Below are 13,092 nucleotides of genomic sequence, written 5' to 3'. Positions count from 1 at the left end.
GGCTAACAGAGTCACAGATGTTGAACTCCTTTGGCTGTGCATCTGTTCATAAAATCATGTTAGTTTAGGGTATCAGGTAGTACTCCCCAGGGTCTTGACTGAAACAGAAAACAACCTGTAGTGTCTGCTCATGCAGCTTCGGTCACTACTGGAGAATTCTGTTGATTATTTTAAAATTAGGACAGTCCAAAGGTAAGGCTTACCAGTATTGTAAAAGGGAACAGATTTAGTCTCCTAAAGATGTGGTGGTTTGGTATAAACAGTTGTCACGATGTGATAACCCGTGTGTCTCCTTTGCAGGGGAGGAGCTGTGCACCGGCCTCATTTCGGGCTGTTCTTTGGACTGTTCCTTCGGCTTCCAGACTGATGTCCACAACTGTGAGATCTGTCAGTGCCGACCACGGCCTAAGAAGTGCAAACCCATTGAATGTGACAAGTACTGTCCCTTTGGATACTTGTACGTATTCTTATTCTGAAAGCGTATTTAATACTATCCCTGTACATACTGAAAATATGAAAAATCCAGGCATGCGTACTTGGGTTTACTTTGTGGCAAAGCAGAGGGAAGTGTAGGAAAATAGAAATGTCAGTTCTTGATGTGAGATTGAAGTATTCTTCAAAATGGATTTTGATTAACAGATTAAGAAACAGCAACTAAGAAAACAGCGGCAGATTATAAAAGCAAAGGAGTGCTTAAATTTTTTTGGAGAACATTTGACAAACAAGATGAAAAAGCTGCTTACAAGTCATGTCTCTTGCATGTGGCTTTTTGAAATTCTGTTTGCCTGTTCTGCTGTGATACCCTTTTATTTTATAGCCCATTTATTTTGTTCAAATTATTTTCTAGTATTTCAAGGTGTTTTTCAATGTTGATATGACAGCAGACTAGTTTTAGTTAGACATTTCTGATAGTTACTTTACAGGATTTGTGAAGAACAGTACTGTCTCTTATCTAAGTTTTTGTAATTCTTAAAAACCTGTACTGTTGGCTGGACTCCTTTCTCCATAAAAGGAAAGAATTGCAGTATTTATTCATTTATGGAACAGCTGGTGAAAACTGGGCAGATGTTTTGTCATGTAGAAATGTCTTCATAATTATTCTGGTGGCTTTTATATATATATATATATATATCACCAATACATATTATTTTTTGGTAGGTCTATTCCATGTTATTGCCTGCTTTTCATAACAGTTTAAATTCTACCTCATGACAGCTGATCTTCAGATAATGCTCATTTGTAATTTGTTTTTTTAGGATTTGTAATGAAGTTTACTAATGTTGCAACTCAATGTTTGATACTAACACTCCTTTAATTTCTGGTTCACTTCAGAGTTCTGTTTCGCACTTGTTAATAAATGCTGCAGGTTTTTATAACAGTAATCTTAGGGTAGTATTAGAAAAGTATATAATTATATATATCTTATATAAAATATAAGAAAAGTAGTCCTTTTCTTAATATGTGGGTTTAATTAACTACGGAGAAATCAAAATATGGTAGATCCCAAATGATCAGAAGATTCATAGATTTTAGAAAAATAGAAATCAAGCTGTAACATAGTGACATTCTCACAGATTAGTCAGCTCTGCTCATGGATGGTGCCAGTGACCAATTTATATTCTCTCTGGTTGTGCTTCCAAAGTAAAAACACAAGGAAAAAAGAAGAAAAAGAAAAAAAAGGAGGGTACCAGCTGTACACCTTCCTTTATTCTTCATGCTATTTTTAGCCATAAAGTCATATTCTACTTCCATGAATATGCTAGTTGAACTCCCACTTATTGCCCATACAAGTTGTGCGTTGTGCATGGTGCTGAACTGTGTGTGTGTGACTGGCAGTAATGTTCTTGATTTAAGTCTACCTCATTCATGACCAGACCATGTATAACTGCTAAAAACTATAGTATTTTCTTTGGTCCTCTTTTCTTCCTTAGCTTTCAGTAAAGATGAACCCCTTACTACTTCTTACATATATTTTTACTCTGCAACTTCTGATTTTTACTTTCTTTCCTTAAGTAAAGGTTTCTCTTTACTGTTGTCATTTATGCTACTTTTTAGTATTGTTCAGTTTGCAGTGACATAGGCTGTTCCATGTGAACTGAATTAATAAGCTTTGATTCATTCAGAAATTTGTTACGTGGTTCGACGGGTCTGACTTCCATGGTGTGTGTGTCTCATGAACTGTGGCTTAACTGGTCTTCTAAAGAAAGTTGTGAGCAAAGATGAGGAAGAGCTTTACGTGTAATTGGAAGATGACCCTCAGGTTGCAGTGAATTTGACCTGTGATATTAAGTTATACTCTGACACAACAGTATAAATCATCAAGAATACCTTTTTGAACAACACTCCCAAAAAAATCTGAAATCATTCTATTGGCCTTCTCTTGTTGCACTTCATGTGAGATGTGCCTGCATTATTGTGAAAGTCCTTAAAGGAGAAATCTCTAAAAATGAGAAAGAGAAGAACCCAAGAATGGAGCCTAATATACTTTGCACCTTAATAAATTGATTTTCTGTGTTTGAGTGCAGTCCTCTTGACCTACAGAGTCCTGTAGTTTGTTTGATCTATGAGAATCATCCTGCTAAGACTGGTGCCTAAGCACTTTAGGTGATTATTGTTCATAAATCTTTGGTATGTGTCAGTAGTAATCTAGCTGACTGTATGGGGAAATCTAAAGGTGTCCGTGCCATCACCTTCAATGTGGACATACCTGAAGCTTGCATTGATGCTGTCTGTCAACCCAGAAATGCTTCAGTCTTCTGAATGAAAATCAAAGAGGACTGAAGAGAAAAAAGATAGATGGACCTAGCTTTATATAAAGAAATCGATCAAATCATTCATTTTGCTGGAATGCTTTTCTGTAATAAAGAACTCATGTCTCAGTTTCTGAGAAGGATAGGAAAAGGCCAATGAGTATTGTCCATGAGCGGCAAGAGCACTTTAAACACAGAGATGCTTAGTTGTAGGTGCAAGTATTTTTCAGTGTCGATCATGTGTCAAGGATAATCTGTTAAAGGATACAAATTTGAGGCACAAATCCCAGCGATTTTCTAAACTCGTGAAGGAAGCAGCCAGTGTCTGAGAAATTGTGTGATACTGTCACATAGGAGTTGAAAAAATTTAGAAAAATAGTAAGGTTTACGATGTTGAAGAAGATAATAAGACAGGCTTCATTTCCTAGATTTACTGGTCTTTGTACACCTGAGGGAGACTAAAATTACAGAGTAATACCCTTCAAAATGGAAACTCAGATCTTCTAAAATGGAAAGTATCTGGAATTTAGTGAAAAAGAAGAAAAATGGTGAACAAGTTAAAGTTTAGAAGTGTAAATATTGAATCTTGCCATTTGCAGTTATTGATTTAAAGTCCTAGACATGATAAAAATGACACCTTGATCAGACATTGATTCCCAGCGTATCGGATGGGGACCATATAGTGACTTGCCCAGGCACTCCCCAGTCCAAGGCACGCTGCCTGCCCCACCATGCCGTACCCCATCCGGAGTGGCCCTGGGAGGTTGGTGAAAACATCGCTCAGGTCAGGACTGCTCCATGGGCTAGCACTGAACCACATGATTTGTCTTCAAATAGAAAGCATTATAAAAAAAGATAATGTGCAGCTTCTCACAGAATTACAGTGTTTGTTAGAAAGAGTAGTAATTTCTAGCCTGTATGCATGACTTATTTAGTGTATTGACCTACAGAGGAAAACTGCAGATTTCTGTATGTGTTTTCTGCAGTTAGAGAAGCTGAAATGCACTCTTCTCTCTCTCCTTTTTTTTTTGAACTAAAGTGTACATAAAACAGTTGTATTAGAAAATCTGTGTGAACTATATAGCAAAAGCATTTTATAAATGACAGCAAATATTAATGGGCATAGTGTGGTAGCTGGGAGTAAGATAAAGATGTTTGAAAAATAAGCTGATTTCAAGCTGGTGCTAGTGTTTCAGGAACCCTGTCTTTGGGATGATCGTTCCCTTCCATTTTTTTACATCTGAAAAAAACTGAACTTCAGACTTCTTTTTTGAGCTAAATGGAAAATAATCTTCGATGTAAATTCTGGTTTAAAATGTAGTATGTAATCTAATTACACGCAATGCTTGGCTGCTGTTTTTGAATGCTGAGTGTTTAGTAAGTCTTAAGACGATTATAAAAACCAACAAAACTACTAAGCATTGGAAATGAGCACCCTAATCTTGTCACTGTCTATAACATACACGAATAATTGTCTGAATTAAATTAATAACATTTAAATATAACTATGTGTGTAACAGTTCATAGTATGAAGAGCTAAAATTGTGGTAAGAACTACTTTAAGATCATTTCCCATAAAGCCTTACTTTGCTGCCAAAATTATTTAGATTTGCAGTTGTACAGTACATTTGTTTGGTTCTTTACTGTTACCATGCCAGTTTCTTTTCTAAACTAGCAAGCCTTATGTGACTTACAAGCCTTTTATGACCATCAAAAGTGTGGGATGTAATGAAAGACAAATCTCTCTTTTAATGTAAAACTTTGGTTACAAATAGGACACTAAAGGAGCAAGCATTAAAAGTATATTAGAGAGTGAAAAGTTAAGGAGTAATCAGCAGGGGGGGGGGGGGGTGTTTGCTTTTTTAAAAAATAACTGTTAGAGCTTAGTAACTGGAAAATCTGAGTTTGTGCACCTTTAAAGAAACCAAGGACTTTTCAGAATTGTCTGAAACAAACTGCTCAATAGGTTTCACTGTTTGAAGACTCTACACATTAATGGAAAGAAGCATTTCTTTTCTCATGAAAAGTGCTGTGTTTGCAGAGGTTTAGGAGGAAAAAACAGATGGATAGGAGGAGAGAATGTCTTCCATTCTCCGTCCTACAGTATGACGATGTGTTTTCCTCAGCCTTTTAATTAAAAGTTGAATTTTTCTAGATTCTGAAGTCAGGCTTCCTAGAGATTTACATACTTTATTTCTTCTCTATGCCTCTAGGTGTTCTTCTTTAACTTCCCACATTTTGTCTTTTGTTTGGGGCTGGGAGGGTTGTGTGTGCATTTAATACTGTATTATTCAATGAGGGATCTGTCAAGTTTCCCGATAAATGTTTCCCAATTTTAATGAGTTACCTCATTAGAGCACTATTTTTGTGAGCAGACTTGTGAAAATCATTTATTGGGTTTTTTTTCCCCTCAGTGTCTTGAACTTCTTCATTTGAAAGACACAGAAAATTACTCTTATCTGTATATGACAAGAAATAGTACAGCTATGCCTAAAGTTTAAAACATTATCTGTCTTCCTGAAAAAAAGACAAACATATTCAGTATAGGATTCTCAGAATCTGAAGAGATGCTTTCAGGTGGTGCTCTAGACTCCTGCCTAGATTCACTTGGAAGCTTGGGAAGCATTTGTGTTCTTGCTTCTCTGTACTCTGCTGAAAAGTTCTCTGGTTGTCTGTGTTTCAAAATTTGTTGCTGTGAGGCTTCTACCTTTTTTTATATGGGTTACTGGCATTCCATGTGCTAGTTTTCAGGTAAGCTTTGTGTCTGCTTACTTTTTCGGGAAACATCTGTAGTTTTAATACACAAGAGGGGGGATCTACTGTACTTGTTGTTGGAGGAAAAAAGTTAGCAATAATTTTGTCTTATAAAAACGCAGTCATTTTAACTGATTCCTACCTACCCCTCCAACTTCTTCACAGTTTTAGAAGTTTTTCTTTCTACATTTTCTCTTGAAAAAAGGATTTTTCATCTGTAGTAATCACAAGCACGTATGTCTATATTATGTGCTATGGCTTGAAAGTAAAATGCAGAGATTTTGCCAGTCATGTGGAGGAGGGAGCACATGCCAGGGATGGAGACCTGTACACCCCACAGACCTGCTGAACATCAGGGTGACAGTTAATGATAATTTTCTTTACTTGATCAGTTAACTTCTTTAGGGGATGCTTTTGCTTTAAAGATACGACATGTAAAAGTAACCTGCTGACCTTTTACAAATTATTTTGGTTATCTAGGAAGAACAAGCATGGCTGTGAAATCTGTCGGTGTAAGAAGTGCCCAGACCTGCCTTGTGGTAAAATCTGTCCGATGGGCTTCCAGCAGAACAATCACGGCTGTGTTATTTGCAAGTGCAGAGGTATGTGCGAGTGCATTACCACCTCTAATTACAACTAGTTTTCAAAGCAGTTGGAATCTAGAGCAAAAGAAAAGGAATACTGCACAGAATACGTAGGAATTGAAATACAGTAACTGGTGGGGGAGTCAGTTCAGCTTTGCTCAAAGGAGTGTATTATTTTGCAGGTGTTATTATCTGTGTTCATCTGGGCATCAACAGAAAGCCTCAGCTCTGCTTCCATCTCCCATTACAAAGTCAGAAAAATCAGTTTGTTATCATTAATAAAAATTAGATCAGGCTTTTAGTAAGTAACTACTAGCAGTAAGCTAGGTTGGGTATTTTTTTTCAGTAGCACTGTTCATCTTAACTTTTTCGCCATCATCTTTTCTTTACAAACTCAACTTTTTGGATTTGATAGATGCCCTGTACACCACGTAAAATTAGAGTGCTGTTTCTTGGACAGTTTTCAGGCGGTCTTGAGAAACAATGAGCAGAGAAAGCGCTTACCCAGGAGAAAGCACTGGGTATTCTAAAGCTAAAGATTTCACACGTGCCATATCCCAAACTTGAAACCACCAAATTTGAGGTAGAGACTGAAATATGATGTTCATTGGTTGTCTGCTTTAGTTTTGTGCTGCTTTCAACATGTCTCTCTTTTAAGATATTTTCAGTTTGTGTTTTGTATTAGTCTGGGTATCAGACTTCCTTCATTGCTCACCTCCGTGTGTTGCATTTAATAACTTCGTTTGTCCTCAGGCTTTCTCTGATCCTAACTGCTCTTTCATGCTTATTTTCTTTGATTCTTACTTGTGTGGTTTGATTTCTAGCTATAGGCAAAGAAGTTTGAGTATTTTCCCACTGTTTTGTGTAATAACTCCAGTCTTAACTTTTTTAGCAGCTATTCCGATGCATATTAAGAAATGATAATACGTTAGAAGATAAGACAAGCTATGGGAACATGAGACTGGAAGAAGGTGTATGAGTTCCTGAAGTCACTGTCCTCTAGTTGGAGGCAAACTTGCAATCATAGAAATCAGAAGGACAGGGCTGGGGTAGTTTTCTGGAAGAGTCCATTTCTCTGCCTTCACATAAAATAGAGTGTATCTGGATAATCCTTGACAGATGTTTGTCTAAGATTTAATTTATTAAGAATCTCCACTCTCAAAACGAAACAAAACAAAACCTCTAAAATAATGTTTTCCAGTGTTTACCAATATGTGACATTTTAAAATAAATTTTCTAATATTTGTGTCTCCCTTTCTATAAATTGCACCATTTACTTCTTGTCCTAACTCAGCAGATGTAGGGAACAGCTAAGCATCATTCCCTTTTGAATTTTTGCAATATCTAAGAGGTTGCAACTGGAGCTCCCCAAACATTTTTTGAGATTTTTTCCTAGGTCAAATAAACCCAGTTATTTTAGTCTCCCATTACACTTCAGAAACTGCATATTGTACTTCAGCGGTAGCAAAAACTTCAAACTAGTAGAGATAGTAGCACTGCATTTAAATTTACAGTGGTCCTGTACTTGTATCTTATATTGAACTTGCCTTCCCTGCAGTGATATCACATTACTGACTCATTTTTACTTGTGAGCTACTGTAATCCCAGATCTTTTCATACCTCTAGTTATCCAGTTATTCCCATTTTGTATTTGGGCCCTTGGTTTCTGAAGTATTACCTTTTATACTAATTTTAATTAAAAAATGAAAAGTGAAAACAATTTTGGGTTGTGAAGTTAATTTTGAATAGTTTACTATATGCTTGGCTTGTTTCTCAAAATTTTGGAAGCTATTTTAGAATATTTCAAGGGAAAAAAAGATCAATTGCATCAGATACTTTATTTATTAAGGAAGGGGAAGGGTATGACCATCTAAGACACTTGTGTGTCAATCATTTTAAACTAGGACAGTATTTCAGTGATACTAACTCAAATAGGAATTAATATTTACTCTGATAGTAAAATACAAAAATGCAGTAACAATGTCAGTTTTTTTCATAGTATTTCTGTTTGTGCAATGGGATGAAGTTTGTTTTAAGAACTATTTTATCCTTATGCCATGGCTTTTTAATTCACAAAAGGATATACTAATGTAGTTTCTGTATATTGGGTTCTCATTCTGATAACATGCATCAAACTTTATACCATCTGCCTACCTTTAATAGATCTGCCACAGCTGAAGAAGTGCTGACCCACAACATTAGCAACAAACAAACAAAACCAAAAAAACCCACCCTTACTAAAATGACATATAAACATGACTACTTTTCATACTACATCCTTTTTTAAAAGGAAAATGAAATAAGCGACTTAATAGAAATAGCCTTATTTACAGATGTGTCAGCAGAACATGGTTGACATACCACTGAAAACAAGTCAGTTCACTGACAAACTGATCCTAAATCCTTCACTATCATAATGATGTGGGTGAGGGAGTGCTGGGCTCTGACTTTACTCTGCTGATTAAGAAAGAATGTATTGAGGCTGATTCCTGCAGCACTTAAATACCCCTTAAGAGAGAAATGAGACTTTATCCTCCTTAGACCAACTGCTTGTGTGTTCTGGCTGAGTGCAAGTAATGCAGCAGTCCAGTGCTGCAGTCTCATCTCAGTAAAAGCTAGGAATGAGGGATAAAATTGTCAAAGCACTTACCTTCCAGACATCTCATTTACCATAGTAATATAAACAAATAATTTCTTGTAGGTGAGTGTTTTATGAAGTATTTCCAGTATCTAGTATGACCCTGTTAGAACTTGCTTGTAGTTTTTTGTCATTCATTATAAAAGACCATCCTTAGCTCTTGTAAATGCTTTTATATTCTACTTGCTATCAGATACGCACATTATAGATAATCTAATACACTGTAAAATTTAATGGTTTCATTTTAAATATGCTTTGTGCTTCGTTCTGTTTCCCTCCATTGCATTTCTTTTTTTTCTTAAATTACTTAGTGGGTTTTGCATTTCTGTATGATTAAAAAACAGTATAGGTATGCAGAAAGAAGTGAAAATATTTTCCAGGGAAATACATTCTAGTACATCCTGCCATCCCCTCCAGTATACCTTTTAACTGTTTCATGTGTGTTGTCACTTTATTTCTAAGTATAAATGATAGAATTATTATTCACTTGGTCTTAAATGTGCTTTAAAAATAAATGCAATCCAGGCATGAAAGTTGGTGTCGTTTTTTCCTAAGCAACATACTCTTACCAGGAAACTTCATTTTCCTTTGATTTTGTGCAGAGGCAACTGCTTCTCTTATGCCTCCCGTTAAAACAGGCTCTTGCCTGTCAATGGATGGGCGCCGACATGAGAACGAGGAGAGCTGGCACGATGGCTGCAGGGAATGTTACTGTCACAATGGACGGGAAATGTGTGCCCTGATCACCTGCCCTGTTCCTAATTGTGGCAACCCCACCATACATCCAGGGCAGTGTTGCCCATCATGTCCAGGTACCGTGCTTGTTTCTCTATGCTTTGTAATCAGGTTTCATTTTACATGTGTTCTGTTTCCTAGTACATGAAGATAATCTCATGCATCGTTCAGCAATAGGTATACATGAAGGTTTCTATGCCCAAATATAACATGATGAGTGTCTTTCATTGAGATTTCAGATGTGAAAAATGGGAACTTAACTATTTAAAGCACGTGCATGTTGTGGGTGCTTACATGTTAATCTCTGACACATTGAAATCTTTAAAGTAGAAAAACTTTCTGGTCTATATTAGCTATGATAGAAAATTCATACTCATATACAATTTTGTTACCTATATTAGCAAGTATTATAATAAGCCATTGCATTTTCTTTTTTTTAATTTGGAGTTTTATTAAAATTCATCTCCTGATGTATGTTTCACAAGCCCTCAGAGGAGTACATATTTGAACAGACTTCTTAAGTAATTGAACATCATAATTCTCTGTTCTGAGGGAAGGCTCCTGTGCCACCAGCAGTAGAAGATTATTTCAATACTTTCAGTGGGAAGGTAGTGTACAATTAATGCTGCATTTCAGTACATTTTTAATAAGTGTTAATGTGAAAAACATCTATGAAAGATGTTAAAGAGTGTGAGTAGAGTGTAAGATTCATGCCCTCTGTCTTCAGAATGATTCCTACAATATTTTTTCTGCGAAACAGATTCTTTTGTAATACAGTGATACTGTCTGTGACTTTATTGGAAGTCATGTTACCAGTAGGAACAACCAGGCTCATGATACTACTATAAATAGCAAAATGGTAAGACAGCACTGGCAGGGTATAAGCAATTACGAACTGTTTCAAATTCTTTGTAAGGAACGGGAAATCCTGGGGGCAAAATAAGCAGCCAGAGCCTGTTTCTAAAAGTGACAGAGAAGAGTGTATCGTCCCTAGCACCTAAGGTAACTAATCTCTTTAGATTCCTTAGACAAATGGTGATCTCCAATCTAGTTCACCTTGTGATAACTGGAAAAACATAGTTCCCAAAAAGGTGGGAGACTCCAAAAGGTCTGCCTCCCTTCCAGCCTTTTTCAGCCTGCACCAGTCTCCTCCCCTTAGCGTCAAGGCTGGGGCTGTGGTTCCTGTGGTTCCATGGCCAGCTGTGGTGTTGCTTTTGGCACTGGCTTTCAAGGAGCCAAAGCTATTTTAAATACTAAGTAATTTAGCAGTGCTCACTGAGGCCAGGCTCTTAGTGCTTAGCATCTTAGTAAAGAAAACCATTAATGAATTTTTTAGCTGAGATGGAAACACTAAGGAGGATAATCCCATCAGTTACCCACACTAGGGGAACAATCCCTCGCTCACTATCTTCTCTTCTGTTATTGAGTTTCTGGCTAGTCTGACAGGGAATTTAGAGATCATGTTTAAAGGGAACCTTAGTGTTTTATCAGCTTAGAGCACATTTTTTTGCCACAGCAGTGTGCCATGTTGGTCTGTATGCATCCCATCAGATATTGTCTTTCTTTCCTCCAGCTCCCCACACACAAGCACATCCAGTCTGTTTTAAATAATCCAGTTCTCTGCCCTGTGAAACCTCGAGCAGGGGGAGAAAACAAAACAACAAAAAGATTCAATGGCAAATATTGTTCTAGGAGGAGCAGCCAAACAGCAAATAATAAATACAGAATATCGTATTCCTAAAGTCATGTTACTAGACAGGGATGTTATTTTCCACTTGCACTAGCTGGAATTCAGGGCTGCACAGAAGTTGCTGTTGGAGTACCTGCAGCAGTCACTCACCTTTCACAATAATTTGTGTATTATTGTAGGGGATGGTATACTTCGTATGGATGGGCACAGGTTAGCGTGTCAGTCTGGCGTTACATACTCATTCAAGATTCAAAATAAAAAATGTAGGTTGGTTGTTCCGGTTCCAGCAATTCTGTTGTTAGGTCTCCAAGACTTATTCCTGATTTCACTCTATTATCAGCATACTTGTGCACAGTGATTTACCTAACACATACAGAGCACCTCAGAGCATTCAAATAAGCGTAATGTTAATTTTGGTCTTTTGGAAGCACCAGTGGTTAGTTACATTGTGTACAGAGAATGAGTTTGGGTAAATCCATTCATAAGCCCAATGTTCATGGAAGAAACATCGGTATGAGATTATCTTCCTATGCTATACATTTCTTGTGGATGAGATCAGTGTCTGATTCTGAGCATCAGCAATGTTGGTCTCTAGTATAAAAGAGCAATTGCTTACCCAGTAGTGCCCATTCCCTTGAGGTATAATGTCTGCACAGGTTTCTCTGATGTCTTTCCTGCTTTCGAGTACTGGTCACCTTAGCTTCTGTGTTAGCAAAGCCATACTTGGTGTAAACTCTTACAATGCAAGGGCAGACACAGCATTTTTTAAGTGATTGCATATCTAAGTGCTTGAATTAATATGGCCAAGTTAGTCCCAGTGTGGTTTTCTTTCCCCACTGAGGTTTTATATTTGTTAGAAATGTACTTCTGATTTTATTTTGCAATGTATTGATTCCCCGCTGATGTTAAATAAATATCGAGGCTTTCAGTAGGCAGGAATGCAGTTTGGAATTGTGAGACTGTGAACATATCACTCGAATGTGTCTGGCATAGGGATATTGAAATGACCAGCAATCCTGATGTACTGAGTTTTGAATTGCACTTTAACTGATCAAGAGGGAAGTGGCAGCTCTCGAGGTAATTTTTCAGACTGAACAAAAAGTTAGTTTTCAACAGAGCAAGGTATACCTTGACTGCTGCAACGTTCATTTTAATTGTGTTTCTGTATATTAAGAGATTTAAGTGGGCTGTCGCAATGCTTTTGAAAAGCTCCAGGTTTCTTGTAGGATTTAGAAAGCCATTAACTGCTAGTGTTTTGCAGAGCCACACTGTCCAGAAAGCATGTATTTGTTTGGCTAGTTGCTCCTTCAGAAATATTGTAGCAATTGAGTTGCAGTGATACATCAGTATCCATGCAGCAAAGGGACCAGTAGGCGATACTGTATGTACAGCAGTACTATGTGGTTACGCTTTTCTGATTATGAACAGTGTATGAGCTGTAGTAAAACAGGCCTGTGACTGCAGAGAACTAAATGTGAAGGAGATGACTCAGAAAATTTCCAGATAAGAATTAGTATTGCTTTTGCCATGTTAGGATGCTATGCTATAAAATGTAACATATTGTTCCAGCTGAAATAAAAACCAAACAGTGACAAGGCAGCGGACCAGCTATCTCGCTTCAGGTAAATGCTGCTGGCTGCTGAATCACATACATAGTTCATAAATGTAAGCAATAGGAAAAGCATAGCATAAGCAAATAAATGAAAGATAAAATAATTCCCTGGAAAAAGAAATGTGCGAGTACTTTGTGAATGGAGTATGATCGGCCAGAGTCGGGATCCTTGAGTTCTACTGATCATTCTCCAGAAATGAAAACAAGTAATTGAGTGGTGTGTCTTCTGCACGGCAATGCTGTGGAGCACAGGGCAGAAACACCATTCTCCAGGCAGGTACAGCAGTGCTGCCGATGTGGGGCGAAGCACGTGCACTTTGTGAGCCTTG

General features: G+C 37.3%; 1 protein-coding gene across 2 annotated transcripts in view; it reads left to right on the top strand.

Annotated features, from left to right (window-relative positions):
- Positions 1-13,092, top strand: part of CRIM1 (cysteine rich transmembrane BMP regulator 1) — a 188,149-nt gene that overhangs the window by 160,164 nt on the left and 14,893 nt on the right. For both annotated transcript variants that reach the window (XM_056357301.1, XM_056357302.1), the window contains 3 exons: positions 301-457; positions 5,985-6,106; positions 9,329-9,538. In XM_056357301.1, the coding sequence (XP_056213276.1) occupies positions 301-457; positions 5,985-6,106; positions 9,329-9,538 (489 nt within the window). The remainder of the gene's footprint in view (positions 1-300; positions 458-5,984; positions 6,107-9,328; positions 9,539-13,092) is intronic.

This window comes from Falco biarmicus, chromosome 12, assembly GCF_023638135.1.
Source record: "Falco biarmicus isolate bFalBia1 chromosome 12, bFalBia1.pri, whole genome shotgun sequence".
Lineage (NCBI taxonomy): Eukaryota > Metazoa > Chordata > Aves > Falconiformes > Falconidae > Falco > Falco biarmicus.
Note: the sequence above shows the minus strand (reverse complement) of the source record. Positions and strands in the feature narration are given on the sequence as shown.